We start from the raw sequence: 27,972 nt of genomic DNA on the forward strand, positions 1-27,972 counted from the left end.
CAGGCAGTTGTCTGAGTCCTTCAGTGTGTCATCAGCCAGGTTTAAAGTTTTTGTTTCTTGCTTCATCTCCCAATCCGGACAAAGGATAGGGTAGTTATGCTTTAATGAATGAAACAACTGTAAACGGCCTAGCTACACTTCAGTTCTTGACAGTGTACAAGTTTAAAGTATAGCTGTAATACCTATGAAAATTATTTAATACCTATAAAAATTCTGTTTTGCAGTTACCAGTCATAAAACATCAGCTCCTTCGTGTCTGTTGTGTGCTTCTATCTAATTTGTAATTAATTATTTAAAATTTACTTTAGAGTAAAAAAAAATATGATACCTAAATCGTAAAGGCAATTGGATATGCAGACTTTACTACATTGAAGGTTCCATTTGGAAGGTAATGAAGAATATTCTTTATTATCCCATGGTGTTTTCTACGAAGAAGCACTTTTAAAACCAACTCAGTACACTGATATTAGTTTCAATTCATTTTTCTCTACAGCAGGTCTATCTTAACATTATTCTACAACACTCTTAATAATTTTTTTATTTAAAGGCACCAATATCTTTCAAAAGTGTGACTGGCATTTGAAGGCAGGTAGTGAACAGAGATTGCTAGTACCTTTCACTGAAAATCACTGCCATCTTATGCTGTTCTCAAGGTCATGTGTCCCACGGATTATACAAAATCAAGGGCATTTATCAGATGAAACACCAGCCCTGGGTGGTTTGACAGGATCTTTTAATTTATCTGCTAATACTCTTTAAAACTCTGCCTGTCTGAATAATGATAGCTGGAAGGAATGAGAAGGTCCTGGGACAGCTCAGCACTCTCCCAGTTCACCTAATCCTCCCTGTCTGAGGAAGTCAAAAATCTTCCCACTGACTGTTACTGCTTTTCCTCACCATGAGATCCGTTTGAAAAGCACTTGTTTGGGGGACTTACTTGCAATGGGAATGAAAAGGTTTGGACACAGCTGCAAGCAGTGGGAAGCAGGTGGCTCGGTCAAGGACCATAGGAACTCAAGTGAACAAACTCAGTTGAAATCAGGTTTCTGAACTCTTGGTGGTTAGTTTTGCATTTGTGACTTGGGACAGGAAAGGGAAACAGTGTCCCCATGTCCTCATTAACAGAATTTAGTAACACTGAGCTAACTGAAGCCAGCAAGCTGCTCTTAATGCCAGGGAATGTGCAAGATGCCTATAAAAACAACACGTAGCTACCACTTCTTTAGTCAGATTTGTGTTGGATTTCAATGATACAGTTGAGCTTTTGGATTTTAAATTTTTTTAAAATATTCATCTTTCAGGACGTTGTTTCACTATTGCCATTAAGGTCATTAAATATCTGTGTAGGTAGAGAGATTTCTGCTGATGTGCTAGAAAATTGAACCCTCATCTCTTTAATAAACCTGTATTTCCCAAAGGGGAATACTTCCTTCATCATGAGTTTTGGCCCTTGGTAACATACGGTTCTGTAGGAAGATCAGTTCATGGAATGGTAAGATTGAATGCAAATATGAATCTAGAATGATTTTAGACTGTTGTGTAAAAACAGTATCCTAATATGGAAAGATTTTCATCGTTAATATTTATTGAAGATGACAGAAAATGTGGCTGTGTTACAATATGAAACTATCAGGCACTTGAGGAGGAGTACCTGGAAGATGGGTTACCGGGAATGGAGTCTGGAAAGGCAGTGAGCACTCTGCAGAAGACCCTGCAGGTGGAGCAGTGTGAGAGCGCCTCTTCCTGTATCAGCTATGTGAAAACAGCTATCACTAGAAGCGAGAGCATATGCAAATGCCATAGCCGGATGAGAAGGAAGCCTGTTTGCTCCTACTTAACAGAAATATTGAGTGTCCTTAAGTTTGTGCCAGACTCGGAATTAGAGAATCATCTAATTTTAGATTTGAGAGATCTGTGCAATCCTAATGTTTGCAAATGAGAATACTGAAGGCCTTGAAAGGTGTGATGACGAGTCATCATCCATTCAACATGCAGAAGGCCTCGATCCAAGGACAAATTCAGTTCTGTAGCCCTCCTCATCCTAATGGACATTAGTTAGCTTCAAAGAATAGGCTTGTTTTGCAGTCATTTATCTGTAACAGTTTCTGAAATGAATGGTTGCATAGGTGGATCCAATAGATTAAGGTTGTCATTGTTCCAGCCCTTCATCAATACCGAATAAGATTACAGTTAAGTGAAAAGTTGGATCCCTCTGTGATGTAGACATCTCTATAATAGTTCTTGGTTTGTGACAAATCAAGTGGGCAATTTGAGTAACAGTTCACATCAGGACCCAATATGGCTTGATATTTTCTCCACAGATTGTGTTGCATTTTTGAAAAGTGCTGTGAGATGCTTTTTGACAGCAGCTATATACACATACATACATATATCATACATACATACATATCAGGACTCTAAATAGTTCGTGATTGCATGTAGTGAAAAAGCTAGGCATAGACTTAGATTTTTTTGTGCCAAAACAGTCTTAACCTTTCAATTCCATTTTTTTATGAACATTTTTAAAGAATTGTCATTTACAGAGTGGAAATGCTTACTTTCTTTTTATAGACACATTGCACATATGTAGAATGAAGTTCTTATGAGTGTATACAATAAAATAGGAAATCCCAACATTGAGGCAGAATAACAAGTATATCCTAAAGCAAGAGCGGGCCTGACGTGTCCTACAAACAGCAAGGAAGCTAGTGTGAAAGGAGCTTTCAAAAAGGAAAATTAGGCAATGGGAAGTTGGATCTTTCTTATCACACAACTTTGTGGACCAAGGAATTTGGATTTTATGGTGGTTTCACAAAAAAACTTCTATGATATTCTTAGCATGAAGGTTAATAGAGTCATGATAACCTGGATGTATTCAAAAGGTAGGTCCTATTATTTCAATGGTAATGAAAAGACCCAAAAAACCTGATTTGTGACTGGCTAAAATTTCCAAGATAATGATTCTTTAGTTTTCCAGTTAGTTGGTGCCTATTCTGTCTGATTAAGGGAAACCTAGAGACATTTCTTTAATGAGAGAGCAAAATAGGTGTTATAGCACAGCCCGAGTGCTAGCTCCCACTGTCTGGTAAGTTCACATCCCGTAACAGCATGTCTGGGATGAAATCCCATCTCCACTTCCAATACAGGTTCCTGCTAACGCACCTGGGAAGCATCACTGATGTCTCCAGCAGTTCGATCCCTGCCATCCAAGTAGGAGAAATGGGAGGTTTATCTGAAGTCCCAGCTTCTAGCCTCAACCCCAGCTGTTGGGAGCATTTGGGAAGTGAAGCAACAGATGGAACTAGCACTGGGGCTCCCCCTGCTTCCCACTCTTTCACACTCTCCAACTCCCAAATGATTTTTTTTAATGGACTGTTACTCAGCTTATTTGGTACTAACAGTTCTAAAATGTGTAAGGAAGGTAGGAAAAGCCCAAGGTTTACAAGGATTAAATTGTTCACTTAGAATTCTAATCAGACTTTTTAAAAAATTTAATGCTTGGTCTTTTAGACTCTAAAGGTATGGATGGTTTCATAGTAACTTATTTTTAAACAAGTGAATCATGATAAGTAAACAGGAAAAAAGGACATGGAGGTAGACAAGCTCTCACTTATGAATACAGATGTAAAATTATGATTGTAATGAAAACTTACCAAACATTTTGAGGTAGGACTTTGTCCAGGAATGCCAAGATGATTCAACATTATCAAATTAATAAGTATGGTAAATTAGAGGAGAAAAACATTGTTATTATTATATTTCCAGTTATTATAAGATTCAGTATGCCTTCCTGATTAGGTTAGTGATCAGTAACAATAATGGACTTATTTAAAAAGCAAAGCAAAACAAAAATAGAAATGCACAATAGGCCTAGTTAACAAGAGGTTGAATTACTAACTTAAAAAACTGCTTTCTAAAAAGAGAAAGCACAGGCCCAGTTGATTTCAGTGGTGACTTCTGCCAGTTGTTGAAACACTGGTCCTTCACTCACTTCCTCCGAGAGAAGAGAAGGAGACTTCCCTTGCATTACCTTACCCCCAAAACCAACAATAGCATGAGAAAATTACATCATTGTGTCATCTGCTGATGACACCAATATTCTGAATGAAATACTAGCAAAATGTATCTGGTAACATATAAAAGAATTATACACCCTGCCCCAGTGGATTTAATACAGAGTTGATTTAATGTGAATATAAAATATTATAATAACACTATATTAATGGAATAAAGGCCAGAACCACAAGATAATCTCACCACAGTCAAACATTATTTGACAAAATGCAATGCCCGTTCACAATAAAACATCAAACAAGCTGGTAATAGAAAAAAATTTGGATAAGGTATCTACAAAAAAACTTACAGTTCACATTAATCTTAGTGATGAAAACCGGATGCATTTCCTCAACGATCAGTAAGGAGATAAGAATGTCCACTCCGGTTACTTCAGTTTAACATTGAACTGGAACTTCTAGCCAGGGAAGTGAGACAAGAAAAAGAAACAAGTTAATAAGGTTACACGATGCAAGACGAATATTCAAAAACCATTTGTATTTGTATACAATAAAAGAGCTATCTGAAAACAAAATTAGGACGCAGGTCTATGTAAAGATAAAATAAAATATGAAGAATAAATAAAATACAAATAAAATACAAAGAAATTTAACAAGGATTTATACACTGAAAATTATAATACATTGTTTAGAGCAATTAAAGAAGGGGAAAATCCTGTATTTAAACACCATACGACAATATTGTTAAGATGGCAATACTGCTCATGTTGATCCCTCTAGATTCAGGGCAAACTCTGTCACAATGTCAGCTTTTATTTTTACAGAAATTAACAAGCTTATCCTAAGATTATATACATAGCTGACCTGGGGTGGATATTTAGGAAAGAATGTAAAATACAGAAATAAGGGCCCGGCAGCGTGGCCTAGCAGCTAAGGTCCTCGCCTTGAATGGCCCGAGGTTCCCATATGGGCGCTGGTTCTAATCCTGGCAGCTCCGCTTCCCATCCAGCTCCCTGCTTGTGGCCTGGAAAAGTAGTGGAGTACAGCCCTGGAAGAGGTTCCTGGTTCCCGGTTTCGGATCGGAGCAGCACTGGTCGTTGCAGTCACTTGGGGAGTGAACCATCGGATGGAAGATCTTCCTCTCTGTCTCTCCTCCTCTCTGTATATCTGACTTTGTAATAAAAATAAATAAATCTTAACAAAAAAAAAAGATTAGGCTAATACTAACCTAAATAAAGGTATTATTTTAAAAAAAATACAGAAATAAGCCCATACTTTGTAGTTCATTAATTTTCAACAAAAATGTTAAGACAATTAAATGGAGAGAAAATAGTCTGTCCAAGAAATACCCTGACAACTGGATAGTCTCATGCAGTTGAACCCAACCTCAAATAATATGCAAAAACTAACTCAAAATGAATCCTAAACTCAACTATAAGAAAAAACTAAACAGTTTTTAGAAGCACGTATGGGTGTGAATCTTTGGCTAGACATGATGTATTAGATATGACAATAGTGGCACATCAACAAAAGAAAAGTTCGGTAAATTAGATTTTACAAAATTTGAAGACTTGTGCTTCAAAGAATGCTAGCAAGAATGTGGAGAGACAATCCACGGAACAAGACAGAATGTAATTATCTTGGTAAAGGGATTGGTCTCTAGACTACAGAAAGAATTCTTGGAACCCAACAATAAACAGATGACTCAGTTTTAAGATAGGCGAAAGATTTGCATAGAAATTTCTTCAGAGATGTACAAATGACCAAAAGTCACATGGGGAAGATTTCGTCATAACGTGATTACATCATGTCATTCGATATTAGGAAAGTCAAACCTGAACCACAATGAGCTACTACTTTGCATGCAGTAGAACAACTGGAGTCAAATTACTAACAATAACAGATGTGGATGAACATGCGGAGAAATTAAAGTTCTCATATATTGCCAGTGAAAAATTAAAATAGTGCACCTGCTTTGGCAAACAGTTTAGCCATTCTTCAACATGAATTCCATATATAACCCAGGGAATCCTTCCAGGCGGATATCCAAGAAAACTGAAAACATGTGACCACACGAAAAACTTATACACAAGTATTCATAGCAGCATTGTTCAGAATAGCCTACGACTGTCTGTGAGCCCATGAGTACCTACATAGTACAGAATACAGTGAAATATTATTCATGGATAAAAAGAAAGCAAGACCTGATACAAGCCACAGAATTGATGAACCTTAGAAAGGCTTTGCTAAGAAAAAGAAACTACACACGAAGGCCACATACTGTGTGATTCCATTTCTACAGAATCTCCAGAATAGGTAAATTCATAGACAGGAAATTAGATTAGTGATTACCAGAGCCTGGAGAAAAGAGAGAATATTGAGTGCTTGCTAAAGATTATAAAGTTGCATTTTAAATTAATAAATGTGTGTGCTGGAATTGGTACTGATACCAGGATGTAAAAATCTGTGAAGTCACAATGAAATGTACATTTCAAAATGGTGAATTTTATGATACATCTCAAAGATGTTACTAATTGGTACATAGTTAATGTTTATTAAAATCTGTTATTTGCTATATGCCCTGATAACAGTCATAAAAACATAATGAATAAATGCAAGATGAAATTTGAAGAAAATTTTTGATAAAGAAGGAAGGGGAAATTATCCCACAGAGAATAATACAATACAGAATTTAAATAACTTTAGAATGTGGAACTATCACAAAGATAGGAAGTTAAAAGAAATTCTAGAAGAAGACCTAAATTCATATATTAGAAAAGTAATATATAGGTAAAAACTACTCATCAGCAAAAAAGGTACAATTTCGCTGCTCAGTGATATTATTTAACACCCAGTGAACTTTATCCGTTGACAGTTTGGGATGAAAATAGCAGAAGCGAATCCTGGCAAGTTTAAGCAGAAGAGGAATTTGCGGGGAAGCTATTGAGTAGCTTAGAATTATTTGGTAGAAAAACAAATGCTGGAGATGACAGAGACCAACAGAGGCTAGAGAGCGGGGACACAGCTCATGGCCCAGGAGTGAGGTGCAGCTCTGAGCTCGAGACCCTCCATCGGCTCCACAACTACACTCTGCAGGGCCTGTGTCCTTGTTGCCGATGGTCAGAGAGGGGCGTCTGTCCGCCTTCAGCTCCTGGAGTGGGAGGCAGGGCCCTGTGGGCACCTCCCCAGGTAGGAAGGTGTCCAAATGCAGTGGAGCCAAAAATGACAGATTTCCACTAACATTTGGAATGACTGAAATTGGAACCACACTTGATATCACAGTCCAAAATAAATTCCACATGGATTTAGAATTTAAATATAAAACTTGAGACTGTGGAAGTACTTAAAGGAGAAAATATGCATGAATATTTATGTAATCTTGGTTTGGGAGAGTTGCTAATCAGAAAGCTATTACAGATATTAGTAGACTGTTAAATGACCCATAAAGGAAATTGTAGTCAAATCATGTCAAGAAAAGATTTACATAAAATAGGTATAACATGATCACATTTTTAAAACAAGTTTACATTTTTTAAGATAGTTATGTATAGGGCCCCTGTACATACCTAGTACAAAATACTAGAATGACATATACCAGTAATCTTCTCTGAATACTGACCCTTAGAGATGATTCTTGCTTTCGTTTATATTTGAATGGTGAATAATTTGGTTGGCTGGTTTGTAAGAACATACAGCATCTGGGTCTCCATAGGTGAGAATAACAAACTACCTTGAAAGAGTAGGCCCTGAGGCAGTAGCATTTCCTAGCCAGATGAGAATGAAGTTACTGACACTGGTTGGGATTTGCTCCATCTGGTGGCTCTGTATAGGAAGAGCCAAGTATGAGGCCGCTGGCTGATGGCCCCAGATGTTTCTCTGACAGCCTCTGTTGTGTTGTGTTTTGGTTTGTTGTACGCATTTGGTGAGCTTTTAAGATAGTCCATCTGTTTGGCAGGACCCACTAGTACCATCACTGAATGGGGGATTTCATCAGGGTCTGTGTTGGCATCACTGTGCTCTTACTACAAAAGTGGATTGCACCCAACATGGTTCTCACAGCCACTGGATTCCTGGATTCCTGGTGTCTTGTCCCCTGTCATCTTGGATTGCTCATGTTAGTAATGATACTCAGCCTTTGACCAAAGAAACAAAGCAAGTTCTTGCCAGGTGAAGGAAAGTGGCCTGTAGGGGGAAGGGAGCTCCTCGCTCAAGCCCAGATGATGGGGTGTGCTAGGGGATTGGGGACACCCCAACAGACCAGGAGAACAGCAAATGGCTGCCTGGCCCCTGCTTGCCCCACAGTTACTTTTCTCAATTGTAAAAGGGGAAGACTCATTCCTGCTTTGGATTTCTTTTTCTAGATGCCATTAGCTTCTTCTATGAAGAAGGTAGGAACAGCATGCATGATCTGACCAGGATCTTCTAGTTGAAATGGTCATGTTGTGCAAGCTCTTTGTATGTTTTCTAAGTCCTGGTTCCCTTGGGGGACTCATTGAACGTTTCACTCACATTTATTTCAGTCATAAGCAGCATGAGTCAGAAATCCTGTGAGTGTTATGATGTCTGTGTCTTCATCCCTCATAATATAGGAACCCCATTGCTCTAGGTTGGAATTAAGCGGGTAAACAACCATTTTTGGTGTTAGAAGTCTTTAGTTCACCTAAGTCATTTTGCAAGATGGGTATGAAATAGCTCAGGTATATGTGTATTTTTTAACTACATATTTATTTTAATTTTAATTCATTTAAGAAGTAGCCACAATGAGACACAGAGAACTCCTGTCTGCAAGTTCATTCTCCAAATACCCATGATACCCAGTGCTGGGCCAGACCAGAGCTGGAGCTAGGATCCAGGCAATCCAGGTTTCCCCATGTGATGACAGGAACCGCATCACTTGGCCAGTCCCCAGGGTCTTCATGGGCAGGAAACTGGAACCAGGGGGTAAAACCAGAAATCAGACCTAGGCACTTCATCAAGGGAGGTGGGCATCCGAACAGACAACTTTACCACCAAGCTGGGTGCCCACCTGAAGCTGTGTGTTTTATGAAAACTTTATCTCTTGTTTACATTGTCAGCTCTTTGTCTCAAATGCATTTACTCCAATGACTTAAAGTAGGTAATAGCTAAGATAGAAGAAAATTGTGTTGCCAGAAAGCTATTCTTACCCTGCTTCCCTGTTCTGTCCTTTGATCATGAACCTGGTGAGACTCTGCGGCCTGCAGTGCAATACCTCGCAATTAGGACTGGGGAAATGGCAGGTGCTGTGTGCAGTGGGCATGAGCTCTTCCTTCCAGCCCGCAGCCCTGCTGGACAAAGAGCTAGAAGGACCATGATGGCTGGGGCTCACGGCCAGGAAGGGTGAGCTTGGAGGGCTGTTGGTTCCTGTTAGCACAATCCCCTTCCTCCCTGCAGCTCTGTCAGGTCTGTGTGAGGCCAGAGACTCAGGCCGGTGCTTTCCTTGTGTCTTTCCAGGAGCCGCCTATTGCCAGTTCATGGACATGCTCTTTCCAGGCTGCATTAGTTTGAAGAAAGTAAAGTTTCAAGCAAAGTTGGAGCATGAATATATTCACAACTTTAAGCTTCTGCAGGCATCATTTAAGCGGATGAATGTTGATAAGGTAAGAGACTCATTTGTACCTACATACATGTACTAGTCTTTAAAAAGTTTTGAGCAGAAATGGAAAACGCCAGATATGTGTCAAAAGAATATGTTTTAGCACTTCACCAATAGATTGTCATCAACCCTAAACTCTTATGTTTTCTTTTTCAAAAAGATATTTTCATTTACTTGAAAGACAAAGTGAGACAGATAGACACTAAAGAGACCTTCTATGTATTGGCTTACTCCCCAGAGGGCCACAACAGCCAGTGCTGGACCAGACCAAACCAGGAGACAGGAGTTTCATGCACATTTCCCTCATGTGTGGCAGCAGCCCAAGAACTTGGGCCGTCTTGCACAGCGCCGTTCCAGGCACTTCAGCAGGAAGCTAGATCCAAAGTGGAGTAGCTGGGACTTGAACCTGACTCCAGTAGGCGGTGCTGGCCTCACAAGCATAGGGTTAACATGCTGTACTTTTATTTCAGGAGATTTTTGTCACCATTAAACTAAAAGCTTTTTAAAAAAGATTTATTTATTTATTTATTATTTTTATTGGAAAATCAAATTTACAGAGAGAAGAAATCTTCCACCACTGAATGTATAGTGATGGAGTACTGGGGTCCATCATATACAGACATGGGGGTACAATGGAACATGCATCCCTGCATCCAGACGAAAGATGGAATCCCAATGAAACTGTTGGACATGTGTAGACAGGGGATTCTGGACTGTCTGACATTGTCTGTACCAACAATGTCGGGGTACACTTAAATAAGAAACCGATAGAATTATGATTCCTTATGAAAGACTACACTATTGTAGCAAAATGGGAAAAATCTGATGAGGGGTGGGAGTTGGGGGGGGGGAATCCCAGCCTATACAAAATTATACCACATAATTCAAAATAAAAATATATTTTTTTAAAAAAAAAGAATCTTCCATCACTGGTTCATTCCCCAAGTGGCCACAGTAACCAGAGCTAAGCTAATCCGAAACCAGGAACCAGAAGCCTCCTCTGGGTCTCCCATGTGGTTGCAGACTCCCAGTGCCTTGGGCCATCCTCAACTGCTTTCCCAGGTCACTAGCAGGGAGAGCTGGGTGGAAAGTGGAGCAGCTGGGACATGAACCGGCCTCTATTTAGGATCCCAGCACATGTAATGGGAGGATTTAGCCACTAGGCTACCACGCTGGACCCTAGACTAAAAACTTACCAGCGGGCCCAGCGGTGTGGCCTAGCAGCTAAAGTCCTCGCCTTAAACGCCCCGGGATCCCATATGGGTACCGGTTCTAATCCCAGCAGCTCCACTTCCCATCCAGCTCCCTGCTTGTGGCCTGGGAAAGCAGTCGAGGACGGCCCAAAGCTTTGGGACCCTGCACCTGTGTGGGAGACCTGGAAGAGGTTCCTGGTTCCTGGCTTCAGATCGGCGCAGCACCGGCCGTTGTGGTCACTTGGGGAGTGAATCATCGGACGGAAGATCTTCCTCTCTGTTTCTCCTCCTCTCTGTGTATCTGACTTTGCAATAAAATAAATAAATCTTTAAAAAAAAAAAACTTGCCAGCAAACACACATGTAAAAATGTTGTCATTAAATTCAAATGAAAATCACAAGGTTTCACCTCACAGTGGTTAGAATGACTGTCATCCAAGAATCAATAACAAATGCTGGGGAGGACATGGGGGGAAGGTACCTGACACACTGAGAATGCTGGTGGGAGAGTAAACTGGTGTGCAACCATTATGGAGACAGTAAGGAGACACTTCAGAAATGTGCAAATGGGTCCATCACATGTCCCAGCCAGTCTCCCCCGGGAATGTAACAAAAAGAAATCAGATCAGCACATGAAATAGTTGTCTGTACTCTCATGTTCACAGAAGCTCCACTCACAATAGATAAGATATGGAATTAAGACAAATGTTCATCAACTAATGACCAGATAGAAAGATTATGCAATATAGGTAATATATTATGTGTAATATAATACATGGCGGGATATTGCACAGCCCCAAAACAGAATCCTGTCTACAAGAGGCAACTGGAGAGCATGATGCTTAGTAAATAGATCAGTCCCCGGAAGGCAAGTATGTGTTTTCCCTGGTTTGTGGTAACTAATAAGCAGAGTGAAATTGACATTTTGAGATTGATTATCGTTGATAGCCCCGGTCTGTACTCTGATTTCTCCACCTCTCCCTCTGTTGTTCTGTTTTACAAATAAATAAGTGAATTTTTTTAAGTATCAAAGAAAAATTCTTGCAGTGGAGGAGCCTGGCTTTGCTGGCCCTGGCTAGCCTTCTGGCTTCAGAATGCTGGGACTGGATCCAGAAGTGTCATGAGAGTCACCACTGCCTGCTTCTGCTCGTGTCTGCCGTAGCCTGGTGAGGTGGCAGAAGGTTCTATGCTAAGTTCCGCTTGCCTCTTCACATTTTTTAACTAATGCCGTGTAAAATGAAGTCAGCAAAAAAGAAGGGCTTTTCCTTAAAGGCTCATGTATCACTGTCATCGGAAACTCCTCACAAGCACGTCTGGCAATAAACTTGAGGATGTTCGTCAAAGAGCCAGACCCTCTAAGAAACCAGTAATGTTCCAATAACATCAGCACAAACAAAAACACAAAACTCAGAGATCTTGAAAGTCGTTCAGTTGTCCACGGAGAACCCAGTGAAAGGTGTGTGTGGTGGGGATCCTTCCTGAGTCACGCTGAAGTTTTGGAGAAGCAGCAGGTGAGACAGCTCAGCCCCGAAGTCCCTGAGACCAGAGGAAGCCTCACAGCCAGCGGGGTTTATTCCTAACGTGTACTTCTCCTGATTGGGTTCTATGCTTGGTTTAGTTTATTAGTAATGCTGTATTTTGATGGATGGCCTAAACGCATCACTTTTTTTTTTTCAAGTTGTCGTTGCTGTTAAGGGTCTTTACATGTTGATCAGAGAGGCCCGGTCTTACTGGAACAGTGGTTTATAGATCCTGTGATGCAAAGCCCCATTGAACGTTTCACACAGCTTCCATTCGTGTCCTCACACGGTGAAGCTGTGTTCTTTCAGCACTGTGGTACTCCCCTGCTCATGCACCCACGCCCCATCTGGTACCCACCCCAGCCCCATCAGTCTTCATGGTTCACGTTCAACTAGCATTCCCACCCAAAGGTGGAGAGAGTAAAAACGGGGCAGGGAGCACAATTCCCACAGCAAGACACCTCTCCATATCCCTCCCCAAAGGAGTAGGCACTGAACCAGAGCAATCAAACTGCATGTCGGCTTTGTCCAAATCCTGACACTTTCCTTTCTAAGACTTCCCTTTTGGCTGTTAGGAGGAACAGTCACTGTATGTTTTCATGGGTAGGAAGCTGGCATGGTGCTGGGCATGTCTTCCAGCGTGCTACTCTGACCTCTTGGCTGGCCCCCATTTCTCATGTACACCCCTAGCAGGCCAGCTGTGCTCCTGGGTAACCCAAGAGTTTACAGGCATGGCTTATTTTGTGTATTCTTGTCTCTACGTTGTAAATAGGCTCTGGGAAAACTCTTTTTGTTTAAACCATTAGATTGGAGTACATGTTCACTGATAGGAATCTTACTCCTTTGCACTCCTTAGTAGCTGCATTCCTTGTAAGAGTTTATTGCAGCACTGCTGGACTCAGTCTTATCAAGAAATAGGGAGGACCCATCATTCTGGAGAGGGCACAATATCCCAGATATGTTTTTGTGGGGAGCTGTTTTGACAGTGGATGCACTGTGAGGGAGACCAGCCTTTCTTGATAGCAGAGAAAATGCCTGCTCTTGTCCGGTTTGTTCAAAAGTATTAAATATTCCAAGATTTAATTTAATTTACTATTAAAATGAGTGTTTAGCAACAGGCTAAAAAAATGAGTTACCATCATGAAATTGCACTTGTAGGAAATGATTCTATTTTCTTAGTACTCTTATTGTATCGAAACAGACCAAGCTGAGATCTTTGATTCACGCGGTGATTTTGTGTTATAGGTAATCCCAGTGGAGAAGCTAGTGAAAGGACGCTTCCAAGACAACCTGGATTTTATTCAGTGGTTTAAGAAATTCTATGATGCCAACTACGATGGCAAGGAGTATGATCCCGTGGAGGCTCGACAAGGGCAAGATGCAATTCCTCCCCCTGACCCTGGCGAACAGATCTTCAACCTGCCAAAAAAGTCTCATCATGCTAACTCGCCCACAGCAGGTACTGTCACAGTGAGATCACGGAGTCACTTTCATTCCAGACCCTCCGTAATCACCAGTGTGCGTGCAATTGATTCTGCTCAGCAGTCAAGCTCTTACTGCCTTTGGATGGTTTTTATTATTGTCTGCTTGGTCCCATTTATCTTGCCGTGACCCATTTGTCATGAGTCCAGTAATCCCAGTTTAAATTCTGAAGAAGGCAGAGCTGCTCGTGTTACGTCACTGAAGTAGGATGTTTAAAAACAGATAGACTTTCTTTCCCTCCTAATTTTTCTAAGAAATTTCAAGTCATCTCTTATAGATTTTTAACTGAAATAATTTTACTGCTTCCTGGCCATCATCTGTAATCCTTCAAAGGAAGTGCAGGAACTGCCCATCCTGTCTCCTGTATGGGCAATGCATGTTTATATATGAAATATGGAGCCACATCTCATTTACTCGGCTTGGTCCAAAAATGATGTCATTTTGGATAAATATGTCAAACTATTTTTCTTAAATTTTGTGAATACAAAACTTTCTGAAATCTATTCTAAGCATCTCTAACATGAAAAGACTTTTATCAAGTAGAATAGGCTCCTATAAATTGGAATTATCATTATTAACTTCTTGCTGTAAGTACTGAGCAGGCACACAATGGAAGCCTCAAAAACCAGTTGTTTCCCTCCCATATGCAGAGCCTAGTTAAACTGGTTACCCTTAACTGTTAAATAAGAAACCTTCATTTTTTAAATAATGCAAATCCCTTGTATATGCCAGCCTTCCAATCAAAATGAATTCAAAATGATCAACAGTACATGTAACCAGTCTGCCTCACTATTAAGAAATTTTTTTTTTTGCCTCTCATTTCTGGATTGTGGCTGTATTTTGGTAAAGAGAGACATTGGAAATTTGACATTACTTTAAAAAATATTTTAAAAGTAAATAGGGGCTGGTGTGCATATTTACCATTATTATATATGAAATAATGTTCTTCTGGATTGGAATAGAGATGTGTCAGTGAAGAGGCACAGACAGCTCTGAGAGACACTGAGGATTGAATGATGAATGGATGCTAGAGGTAGATAAAGGATGAGTCATGTATGACTGGTTTTTCTTATGCAAGGGGATGGGTGGGCGTATTGCTCAATTTCAGAGTCACTTTCATTTTGGAGCATGGCTCCAACCCTTCTCTTCCCTACAGTGCTGAAGGAAAACCAGATCTGGGAAGTGACCCTGTTTTTGTTCAGAGCATGCTGAGTCTGGGATTTCTTTGTAGCATGTAAGAGACGAACCAAAGGGGCAAATGTCCATGTATGATGTGTATGTGGATATGCATACGCACGTATGCGTGGGACACAAGGAAGTGTGGGCTACAGGCACACGTTTGTGAAGTCTTCTCCATCTCCATGCAGTTGAACCTAGATGTGAATACTGAATAATAACGTTAGGGGAGTCTAATATATAAAGGTTGAGTTGAGAGAAAGGGCCTGGGCTTGCTTGAGAAGCAGGAAAACTGTCAGTAAAGTTGAAGAAACGGGGGAGAAATGTGTCAGGGAAGCACAAGGCAGGGAGATGGGTGGTCAGCCTGTGTCTGCTGAGAAGTCGGGGGAGAGGGAGTCCAGGGCATTGCCCTACTGGGAGCTTGTTCAGTGGAGTGGTGGGTCCAGGAATAAGCTGAGGAGTGATTGGAGGAAAGAAATTAAGAAAATGTAAAAATGCAGCTTTGGAGCCATCGAAAGGTGGAACCCATATAGAATAAAGGTTATTGCGCATACATCTTTGGAAAACGCTTTGTTGTAAAGGGAAAGAAGGAGGAAGAAATCAAGGGAAAAAATGAGTATGAGGAGAAAAACCAGAAGCACTTAGCATCATAGAACGAACGGGAGGAGATTTCTAGAAAGGGGTCAGCAATAGTGTCACAAATTAACTGTGAAGACAGCAGAGAGGAGGAGCCTGCAGACAGGCCACCGAAATCTGACACCTAGGAGGTGATCACCCGTCCTTAGAGGACTGGTCCATTAAAGTGCTGAGCGTGTACACTTAGACCGCAGCAGTTCAACAAGGGTTTTGAGAGTGGAGACAGTGAAAGAAGATTGGACCTGCAGCAGATTTCCAGGGAAAACTATTGAGGAAAATAGAAACATTTAGTTAGTGTAGGGAAAGAGCTGATGATAGCTTCTACAGGTTAAGATTGGAAGGAGAACGCTCTTTTAATGAATTTTCTTTTTTTGAGACACAGAAAGACATTTCTTAAACACTGCACCCTTCCCCCAAATGCCTGCAACAGTCAGACTGAAGCGGGCCGGAGCCAGGAGCTGGGAATTCACACCTGAGCATCACCCACTGCGGCCCCAGATGCGCAGTAGCAGGAAGCTGACCTGTGGAGTGGAGCTGCAGCTGCAGCACGGGCACTCACATAGAAGATGCAGGCTTCCCGGATGGCAGCTTCACCGCTGCACCAAATGCCCACCCCAGTGTTCTTTTGTTTTTTTCTGTTTTGACTGTTATTAGGATAAAGCAAAGTGAATAAGTTTGAAATACAGGAAAAGTTCCATGCAAAGGGAATTATTGAAAATAGGAGAAAGAGGAGAAATTAGTGCCGTATGAACCTGAAGTTGGAGGGGGGAAGCGTGTTTAAGGGGCATAGGTAAAGGTGTATGAAGGAGCAGGAATATTTATTTTCTAGGACATATGTGATAGAAGTTGAATAAAAACTAAGCCAAAAGGAGCTTGGGAATCAAACATTGAAGGCGGGTCAGATGGGCTTTCTCCCCTTGTCAGCAGCTTTCACCAGCCTGGGAGCTGGAGTAGTGAAAGGGGAGAGTGGCTTCCCAGAGTCTGGGCTTGAGGAGACAGAAGGAGCGGGAGGAGGAGGAGGCAAGAACATCAAGGGTGGCTGGTAATTTCACAACTTCAAGTCATTTTCTATAGCTGCTGTTGGTGAACAGGTTGGTCTTAAAATTCAAGTGCCATCCCTCCCTCCCCAAGTTTGCAGTCGTGAAATTGGATAGACCTCAGAATATTTTTCTTCTCCAATCATAATTGTCTTTAATTTTTTTCATGGGTACCAGTGCTCCTACTCACCTAAACAGAATTATTACCTTGCTGCCTTGGCCTCATTCTCCAGGAATTCCATCATCTTTCGTAAAAAAAAAAACACACAGCGAAACTTGTGTTGTTTGGAATAGAATGTTCACAAACCTGAAGGAGAAATATTTGTTTCCTGGAGCTTAACCCCTCAGGTGTCAGAGCTCAAGAAACACAATGACGTGACCAGATAACAAATCTGAATCTTAGTATTGCAGAAACAGTAATTCCAGAATCTGGTTCCGGTCCCCTGACCATGTTTACCTGCTTGGCTTTAATCAGGGACAAAGGATATTTTCAGAAATCAGATGATTCCCTTTTTGAAAAAATATATCTAGCTATTGGGCATGGTGGTGGTGATAAACCCACATTGGGGGTAGGAATGACAGCATGGTAAACACCATATGCAAAGTATTGTTACTGAAATCCATTATAGGAAGAAGACCCCTTTAGATGGCAGCAAGTCCTCAATTTTCTAGAAGTCATGTATCCAGTTATTGGGAATACAGCCAAGAAAATATAAGCCAAAATGTCTTCTGAGAGTTAGCACAGGTCCTGTCAAATCTGTGCCGTGGAACTCCTGGGCTTTGGACAGTTTCTCAGATACTTATCCAAAATCTTTATTTGCTCATTCTTAATGTAGGCATGCAGTCATGTGTCACTTAACAATAGAGATACGTACAGAGACGTGTGTCATTAGGCAGTTTGTCCTTGTGCAGTCTTACAGTGCACTTTCCATAGGCTAAGCTGCCTATGACATCACTAGGTAACATGTTACAGGACCACCGCCATGTGTATGTGTGTGGCCTGTCACTGAAATGTCGCTATGCTAGCTGTGCCGCACAGGACTGTCATTACAATAAACACGTGACTTATTAGGACAAGGAGCACACAGGTATCAACAAGGGGAACAGTTAAAAGAGAGTCAACACAGCTTGACCAAAGAGTCTGTTGTGCTGGAATCTTTGTTACAGAACCACTGAGCTGCAGGCCTCACAGTAGCTCTCCGTGTGTGACACAAGCATGCAGTCACACGTATGTCATAGATCCTCTCTGATGCTTAGGATTGTGCTGTGCAATTCTCTGTTTAACAGTGACCCAGTAGGTCATTTCCTAATGAACTATTTCTGTAGTTCTTCCACTGGTCTCCTTGCATCTGGTCTGAAACTACTCAAGGCTATCCCTTCACGCACAAGTCTAATTTTATGCATTCAGAAATTTAGGGCAAGTTCAAAGCTCTTGATGAGCTGAGAGTCAGCCGTCTGGGATTCTCACATAATGTGTATCCCATTTATCTCAGCACTGCCAGGTTGGCCACAATTAGCGATAATTTCTGTTCCTACCTCTAAGCAAAAGCAAACTGTGTCTGGTATTATCGAAAATGAGAGTGAGCCCTTTGTTTTTTTCATTTGAAGCTTTGGAATTCTTGATTCATTTGGCAGTAGATTTGCCTCTCCCCTAGTGTTTCCTTAGGCTAATGTTAAAATTAACTTGCATGGCTGGCTGCAGTGTTATGCGTCAAGAACAGTAAGTAGGAGGACCAAGGCATCCACTGAGACAAAGAGGCCAGGTTAGGGAGGAAAAGGTGATCATGGAGTGGATTATCCACACGAGGATGGAGAGGACTGCTTATGTTAGCGAGGGGGAAAAGCCGCGTGTGCTTCTGCATCATGCTGCCTGCCTCTCCAGCCACACAGCAGAAACTGCCTGCTCGTGAACAGAATGCACACTGTACCTAGCTGGTGCATTTTGTTTTTGTGAGAAAATGGGAGATGTTTCTGCCACTTGGGTACAGATAGTAGTTTTTCTTCTCAGGAGTCACAGAGGACTTTGAGTACTTGGGTGTCTGTGTGCAGTTGGGTGACCTACCTGTCCCATGACAAGCTTTGGCATAAGCAGAAGTTGTCACATAAGCCTTGGTGGCTGCTAGGTATGTCTTTCATTCCTTCTCCATGTGGAAGAGTTGTATGATCGCTCACGTTTGGTCTGCCAGCCAGGGCCATGCACATTCCCATAATGGTAGGTATCTTTTGAGTGCACGCATCATTGTGAATGACGATGTTTATGAGCCATGTCTGCAACTTGAGGTAGTTGTCTGGGAAATCCGTTGTTATATGTGAGCCGTTAACCAAACTGAAAAGGAAATCCAAAAAATGGTTTCTATGGCAACCATATCTTAGATGCTTTGCAGATGCACAGGCATTAATGTATTTAAATCAGACTCCTTATTACAGATATAGTGTGATGGATTTAGACTTGCTGTGGGGCGTGAGGCTGAGCTTTCTCTTTAGGAGCTTCAGTCTTTCAGTCTGAAAATCAGATTGATAGGAATGCTAGAAAAGTAGTCTTAAGGAAAAAAAAACAACAACCTAAGAACCCAGGAAGTTGACAGATACATCAGCAAGATCAGCTGCGTTTTGGAACTGTCACATCCACCTGGGCAGAGCCTTCAGAGCGTGTGCCACGTTGTGACCCTGAGATGATGTCAGGTGGCCTTTCCCCATCCTCAGGGACTAGGAAGGATGGCAGGCTGGTACAGCCTAGTCCCTTATCTGCCCCCTCCCCCCAGAGATGGGAAGAAGAAATAGAAAGTTTGGAAACAATGATCACACCCACTTCTCCCTAACCCTGGATCCTTCCCACCCTGATCGACTGTGTAAACATGATCTAAAGAAGAAAAAAGAAAAAAGAACCCAAGAAATATGGTAGAATAATGTATTTGAACAATCACAGTTAAATGTAGATTCAAATAAATCCTAACAAAGTTTTTCAGAAACTAGTCTCCTAATTTTGGATTCCCCGACTGCTTAAATCAGCAGCCTAAATCAGTGATCCTGTATTTGGTTAGCAGTGCATGAGCCTTCGTTGAGCACCTGAGACCTACACGAGCAACCCCCCCCCCCCAGCGTCTTTTGACTTTTCCTGTGTCTTGTTTTGTCTTGGTTTTCAAGAGGCAGTGAATTACAGCAGTAAAAATGCTTTTTATCCTCGTTCTCATGTCAGCTCTGTGGCCCAGAATATGGTCTCCCTCAGTGCTCCACATGCACTTGGAAGAGTGTGTGTTCTGCCACTGCTCATCGTACATTCTTTTAGAAATCTCAATTAGATCAAGATGGTCAGTAGTGTTACTCAGAGCCTCTGTCTCCAGTGTGTGGTCTAGTCCTAACAGTTACAACACCGAGGGCGTTAAAATTGTTCATGCATTGGTTGTGAGGCTGTTTTTCCACTTAATTCTCTCTAATTGTGTTTTCTATTCTGTAAGGCTTTTATGAGATACATACATATCTGTAACTGTGTCGTAACTGATCTTGTTGACTAGAGCATTTGTCGCAGGGTGGGGAGTTGATGTTCTTTGTCTTGAGTCTTTTCAACCTTACAGTCACACTAACGCCTCCTTCTCTCCCTCTTGGCCCTGTGTATACGTTTCTCCATGATAAATTCCATGTCTACCTATCTTTGTCTTTATGTTGAAAATTTGTCTCTAATAGATGTAAATGATTGGGTCTAGTTTTAATTCTGATCATCTCTGTCTTTTCATTGGAGTAAACTAAACTATTTGCATTTAATATAATTATTGATGTCTGGTTTTAGATCTGCCGTATAATTTATTTTCTTTTGTCCCCTCATTTTTATTTCAGACTTTCTCTTTTATTCTAGATTTTGCAACTGTTTCTCAGAATTTTAGCTTTTATGCCTTTTTAATTGTATTTCTTTGCATTGCTTTTTAGTGTTTGAACTAAGAATTAAAATATTCTTTTCACAAAGCACTTAAAATTAATATTGTATGATTTCATGTAAAATGTGGGAACTTTGAAACCACCCCTATGATCTTTATCATATTTATATCTACATCTGTTATAAAAACAAAACAATCATAGCTTTTACTCTAAATCCACATTATCCTATACACAGTGGCTTTTGAGCACTTAAATATGTTTATTAAGATAAGCTGTATGTTTAAAATTATGCAGGACTTAGAAGAATTGTGAAGATGCAAAATATTATTTTTGTATCAATTACATGCAGAAATTATATTTTGTGTGTATTTTGAAAATGCTGAAGTGAGTCCTCTTTTTTTTTAACTACTAGAGATTTTTAAAATTTCTTATGTCACATAGATTCTGTTAAGCAATGCTGATTTGGACTGTCATGTGGGACAGATGGTACCACAGTTAAGGACGCTGTTGGAAACTCACAGTCTGTATCAGAGTGCTCTGCTTCTGCTTCCAGCTTCCTGCTAATGTGCATCCTGGGAGGCAGCAGGTGAGGGCTCCGTAGCTAGGTTTCCTGTCACCATATGGAGACTCAAACTGAGTAAGGGACCTGACTTTAACCTGACCTAGTCCCAGCTGTTGTGAGCATTTGCGGAGTGAACCTATAGAAGAAAGATGTTTTTATTCACTGTGCCTCTGTGCCCTTCAAATAAATAAACATATGTTTTTAAAATGTCCTATAAAGTGAAGAAGAAAACTGCAGTGCACATTTAGTCTAGCAAGTCAGACTCTTGCTCCTGGCTTCGATTCCCAGTTCCAGCTGCTTACTCCACCTCCCTCTAATGCAGACCCCAGGAGGTAGCAGTGATGCAGTAGTTGGGACCTTCCCACCCTTCGGAAGGCTTGGAGTACACTTTGAGCTCTTGGCTCTGACCCTAGCCCTGGCCCAGCATTTGAAGAATGAACCCAGGCGTGTGTTTCTCTTTCCTTTGATCTGTTCGGGCATTTACCTGTTTATCTATCTATTGATGTCTCAAATTTTTTTTTAAGATTTATTTTTATTATTTTTTTTTATTGGAAAGGCGGATATACAGAGAGGAGAGACAGAGAGGAAGATCTTCCGTCCGATGATTCACTCCCCAAGGGAGCGCAACGGCCAATGCTATGCCGATCCGAAGCCAGGAGCCTCTTCCGGGTCTCCCACACGGGTGCAGGGTCCCAAAGCTTTGGGCAGTCCTCAACTGCTTTCCCAGGCCACAGGCAGGGAGCTGGCTGGGAAGCGGGGCTGCCGGGATAGAACCGGCGCCCATATGGGATCCCGGGCGTGCAAGGCGAGGACCTTAACCACTGCGCCACCGCGCCGGGCCCTGATGTCTCAAATTTTTAAAAAGAGCTTTAATTTCTTTTCTATGTATACATTCCTGTTTTTAAACTGAAAGAGAGATCCTGCATCTCCTGATTCACTCCCCAGTGGTCAAAATGGCTAGAGCGGGGTTAGTCCGAAACTGAAAGCTAAGAGCTTTGTCCAGGTCTCCCATGTGGGTGCAGGAACCCAACGCCTTGGGCCATCCTGTGCTGCTTTCCCAGGTATTAGCTGGGAGCCAGATCAAAGTGGAGCAGCCAGGACATGAACCACCACCCAGCTGGGATGCCAGCATTGTATGTGGAAGATTAACCATGATACGCCACTACACCAGGCCCGTCAAATAAATTTTAATAAAAATGGTAATTGTGAGCCTGGCATGATGATTTGGTTAGCTAATCCTCCCCTCACAAGTGCCAGGATCCAGTATGGGTACCAGTTTATGTCCTAGCTGCTCCACCTTTCATCCAGCTCCCCGCTTGTAGCCTGGAAAAGCAGTAGAGAATGGCTCAAGCATTTCGGCCCCTGAATAGAACTAGGAGATCCGGAAGAGGCTCCTGGCTTCAGCTCAGCTCCAGCCACTGGTACCACTTTGCGAGTAAACCAAGGGATAAAAGATCTTTGTCTCCCCTTCTCTCTGTAAATCTGCCTTTTCAATAAAAATAAATAAATCTTTAAAAAAAATAATTGTTCATGTTTTTACCATTTCCACTGTTCTTCATTCTTATACATGTTAAGCTCTCCTCTGATTTTGTATATAGATGGAAGAACTTACGTTTGTTGGAGGAATGATTCAGTGGGAATGCTTTATTTTAGATTTTTTAAGTATCTTTATCTCATCTTCATTCTTCATATTTGCAGTCGATGCTGCATTCAAACCTTCCTCTCCCCATTCCCCTCTAAGCACTTTAAAGATATCACCACCATCTATGATTTTCAGAGATAGCAGTGCATAGTCATTCAAATCATTCTTTCCCTAGGCAGTGTAAGTCATTTTCATTGGGTTTGGTGGAGATTTTTTTCTCCTTCGTCTCTGGTTTTCGTTGGTGTGACTATGATGTATATAATCATGGGACTGTCAGACTTTATCTTGTTTCAGTTTTTTTTTTATTGTTAATAACATTGTATTATGTGATACAATTTTATAGGCACTGGGATTCCCCCCACCCCTTCCACAACCCTCCCCCCATGGTGGATTCTTCCCCTTGCTGCATAACCACAGTTCAAGTTCAGTTGAGATTCCTTCATTGCAAGCATATACCTAGCATAGAGTCCAGCATCTTATTGTCCAGATAAGATCAGTGGCTTCTTGGGGAGACCTTCTCTGGTCTGAAGGTAGAGCTAACAGAGTAAAGATCAGGTCAGTTAAAAGCCCCATCAAAACATCAGCAACAATATACAATGTTATGGAATTAATTGACATAGTATTGAGTAAACAATATGTTAAAAATAATGCAAGTTCAATTCTTCAAAACACATGGGTTGAGACAGTATCAACGACAGGTTTATCTTGTTTCAGTTTTAGTAAAGTTTACTAAATCTGTAAATTTATGTCTTTGGCAAATTTTTACGTTGTCATTTGAAATATTTTTTCATCTTTATTCTTTCTGTTCTTCCTTGCTAGGACTCCACTCATAAATATCTTAGAGCTTTTTAAATTATACACAGATCTGTACGGTGCTGTTGTAATTTTTTTCCCAAATGTTTACCTCCTGCCTTCTTTAATTCAATGGTTTCTATTGGTTAACCTCATGTTTAACCCTGTCTTTCTTATGTAATCTCTGTTTTACCGAACACATTTTTAAAAATTCAGCTATTATGCTTTTCAGAACTTTTTTTCCTTGTTCTACTGAGTTCATGGACCTTTTCATTCATTGTGAGCATGTTTTCTTTGAAGTCATCAAATATGGATAAGACAGCTGCTGGTGGTGTCTGTTAATTGATTTATCAAATGATTTGGGATTGTATCCTAGATAGTGACTATTAGAGAGAGTGGGTTCTGTTACATTGTTGCAAAGAGTGTTGATGTTTTTGACTTAACTCAATTAACGTCTAAGGGAAAAGTGCTCAAGAAACTAAATCCCATGTAAGAGGCCCACACCTTCACTTGGACCAATGCCTTTACACAGTTTTTTGCTTGTTATCTTCATGATATGCAAAGCCATTTGCCTTTTGAGAAAATTCATCCTTTAGTCTCAAATATTGGTCCTTCTCCAAAATCATTATTTACTCTAGGAAATGCGTTGTCCCATATCTTGTGTGCAAACTGTCATGATTCATGCTAGCTCTTGACTTCCTGGAGCCCCATCATGCTAAACACAGACACCCTTGTCACTTCCACATATGTCATGATTTCCTGGTTCAGAGGGCTTTGTTGCAGTCCCTGTCACCTACCTACGAATGTACCCTTCTACCCACCTTTTCCATGAATTAAATGTTAATTTCCAGAGATCCTGCAATATAAATGCAATACAAGGAAGAGATGTATTTTTAGCTGCCTCTATAATTAGCAAGGCTTCTTTTCAAACCAATGTTAGTACTTACTGTTATTATATGGAATAATGTTTGTCTTTTATTCACCTTGTGCCCCATATCACCGTTGTATCCCCTTGACCTGTTTATATTAAACTCTGCAATTGCTAAGCAATATACCACCTAATGGCTGCTGTCTTAGCTGTATTGAGACCTAGAGAACATGAAAGAGAATACTTTAATGACCCAACTAATTAAATTCTTAAAGAGGATCTCCTATTCCAGGGACAGAGAGGGATGTAGCGGTGGTTATTCTTCAGGTTGCATATCTATCGTCTCTGATGTAGGCATTGCCAGGCATTGGATACTTTCTCATTAAAGAGTAATTGAAACTACATCTCAGTACTGTCTTAGTGTATTTAGGCTGCTGTAACAAACCAGTATAAACTAGGTAGCGTCTAAGCAACAGATGCTGATTTCTCTCAATCCTGGGGTTGGGAAAGTCCAGCATCAAGTCCAGATTCAGTGGCTGGTAAGGGCTCATTTTTCATAAACAGCACCTTCTCACCATGTCCTCAGATGATGGAAGAGGTACACAGACTCCCTTGGGCTTCTTTGGGAAAGAGCACTAATCTCATTAGAGAGCCACCATCCTAACTTAAGCCCCCTCCTACAGCTCACTTCACTCCCAATCACATCACAGGAGGGGTTAGGGAGGGTCTGGCTGATGAAGCACAAGCATTCAGACCGTTGCAGCCACCTGTAATCATGATAAAGCTACAGCATAAATGATGAGCATTGTTCTACCTGGCCAGAACACTGATTATCCGAGTTCTTAATATTGGGCTCAAGGAAGAGCAAAGAAACATGAGGAATTTGGGATTTCCCAACAGGCATCTCCTGGCAGTCTCTGGAGGAGTCATGCATTTTTCATTTTCATCTCAGTGTGTGTGTGCTTACTGAGATGGCATTTTTGACACACAATTGACTAATTCAATTTGTATTTTTTTAATTACTCTCGATTTCACAACTCAAAATATGTACACATTCCTGCTTAAAGCTAAAATTTGATAAAGCTTAAAGATGAACGCCAATCAAATGCTGGGATGCTCTTATTGTACGAATATCACTCAAAATCTAATTCTAAGATAGAAGGTTCGTTTCAGGAAAGTTAGGGAAAGCACACACTTTTGAAATATAAGGGGATAATAGTAGGAAACGTACATTGAGCACATACTCTGATACCTAGCCCTTGGCATTCAGTGTGTACCTCAGGTTAGCTTCACAACAATCCTAAAAGGTAAATACGGCTTACTCCCTCCAGTTAAGGAAACTGAACAACACAGAGGTTCTGAAACATGCCAGGTTCACTCCCTAAGAGTCAGCCACTCAGGATCTGAAACCTTGTAGTGGGATTCCATGCTGTGAGCCCACCCTCCTTAGCCATTATGTTGTACTATTTCTCTCAAATATCACAGTTAGAGTCTTGTTTTACATTATATTGAACTACAGCAAATTTTCACAAAACAAGCCAGATTGTAGCGCATGGGGAAAATATAAAGCTATACAATCTTACTAATGCTTGAAACTGCATTGTGAGCACACACTGTTCTATAGAGATGGCTTTTTTTTTAAATAAGAATGATATTAAACATCTTGGGTGATTTTTTTTAAAGATTCATTTATTTATTGGAAAGTCAGATATACAAAGAGGAAGAGAGACAGAGAGGAAGATCTTCCGTCCAGTGATTCACTCCCCAAGTGAGCGCAACGGTCGATGCTGTGCTGATCCGAAGCCAGGAGCCAGGAACTTCTTCTAGGTCTCCCACACGGGTGCAGGGCCCCAGAGCTTTGGGCCGTCCTTGACTGCTTTCCCAGGCCACAAGCAGGGAGCTGGCTGGGAAGTGGAGCTGCCGGGATTAGAATCGGTGTTGGGTGAGTGTTTTTTTAATCTCTATTTCTAAATACAAGACATGGGAAATCACTTGTTCCAGGCCTCTTAGCAGTCCAAATGTATAGATGTGAATAAAGCCCCAAATTCTAAACCCTAGATTAGTCAAGACCCTTCAGTTTCAATAACTTCCTGTAGAGATGGCCTGAGAGGGTTTGACATGAAGAGAAAGTCCCTGCCAATCAGGGTGAGGGTTTCAGTAGGCCATCCTCTGACCTTGCACGTGGCTGGGCTCAGGAGGGGACATGTCCCCCACTGCCACCACACTCATACCAGGAAACAAGAACCCCGCACCCCCCTTTTAAAAATAACACTTCATTCTTACAGAGCTAACATTCTTTTATACATCAAAGTACTTTTCAGTTCTGCCTCTGATCCTGTGTTACTCTGACAGATCATCCCTTTGCTGGGTGCAGGTGTAATCACTGGGAGCTTGCGTCTCAGCCTCAGTAGACCTTGTTGGATCTCAGGACAGTGACTTGGCATTCACTCTACTCTATAAGCAGACTATCACAGATCGCCAGTGAACCATTTCTCCTTATCATTGATCCCTCACATTGTCATTTGGCAAACAGAAGTAGAAAACACTTGATTTGCTTTATTTATTTTTACTTGAAGGGCACAGTGACAAAAGAGAGATGCATAGAGAAAGCACCATCTACTAGTTTAATCCCCCACAGTAACCAGAGCTGGGCCAGGTTGAAGCCAAGGGTCAGGAACTCCATCTGGTTCTCCATGTGCGTGGCAGGGGTCCAAGGGCTTGGCCATCATCTGCTGCTTACTAGGATGCATTCATTGTCAAGGAGCTAGAGCAGAGGTGGAGGAGCCAGGAATCAAATCAGCACTCCGGCATAGGAAGTAGACATTCCAACTGGCAGTTTACCATTTTGACTTGAAGAATTTCACAGAATCTTCTGACTGAATATGTGTTGGGTTGAATGAATGTAAATTGAGTCCCTGTAGTACTCACGGGGATCAAGGAAAACAAGATGCAGAGGTGAACTTGTGGCTGTCTCTAAGTTGCTCTCCAGTCACTGACATTGTCAGAAAAGCTTCTTGCTCTGTCTTGGAAAGAATGCAGCGTTGCATTTTGTACAAAGGTTAAGCCCCCAGTGGGACACCTGCGACTCTCATTTTCAAGTCCCCAGGTTCGAGCGCTCCCAGTTCCAGCTCCTTAGTGATACAGACCCTGGGAAGGCATCAGGTGGTGGCCCAAGTTCTTGGGTCCCTGTCTCCCGTGTGACGGACAGGGATTGAGTTCCCCATTCTTGGCTTTTGCCTTGCCCAGCTCTAACTGTTGTAGGCGCTGGAGAGTGAACCAGCAGACTGGGTAATACTCTCCCACTCTTTCTTTCTGTATGTCTCTGTACCTCTTAAATTAAAATTTTAAAAAGAAGATACTATTGTGCACCCACCATTAGTTCAGAAAACATTGCTTATACAACAAAGGATTTCCATTTTTTTTTTATTCCTTGTCCTTTCTGTGAAAGCTGTACTTGAAGTCTCATTTTTTCATTTAGTTTCAAACAATCATTTATTGAGGCACTGTAAGAGTTTCCAGAAATCTACAGTGATTCTGACAGGACCCCAGTTTCCTAGTAGCAAAATTT

The 27,972-nt window shown here is 41.3% G+C and overlaps 1 protein-coding gene across 3 annotated transcripts in view; it reads left to right on the forward strand.

Annotated features, from left to right (window-relative positions):
- Window positions 1-27,972, forward strand: part of MAPRE2 (microtubule associated protein RP/EB family member 2) — a 152,994-nt gene that overhangs the window by 96,542 nt on the left and 28,480 nt on the right. For all 3 annotated transcript variants that reach the window (XM_040984882.1, XM_040984881.1, XM_040984883.1), the window contains 2 exons: window positions 9,486-9,631; window positions 13,585-13,798. In XM_040984882.1, coding sequence (XP_040840816.1) covers window positions 9,486-9,631; window positions 13,585-13,798 — 360 coding nt within the window. The remainder of the gene's footprint in view (window positions 1-9,485; window positions 9,632-13,584; window positions 13,799-27,972) is intronic.

The sequence above is a fragment of the Ochotona curzoniae genome, unplaced genomic scaffold, assembly GCF_017591425.1.
Source record: "Ochotona curzoniae isolate NIBS_2020 unplaced genomic scaffold, NIBS_Ocur_1.0 contig_43, whole genome shotgun sequence".
In the NCBI taxonomy this organism is placed as follows: domain Eukaryota; kingdom Metazoa; phylum Chordata; class Mammalia; order Lagomorpha; family Ochotonidae; genus Ochotona; species Ochotona curzoniae.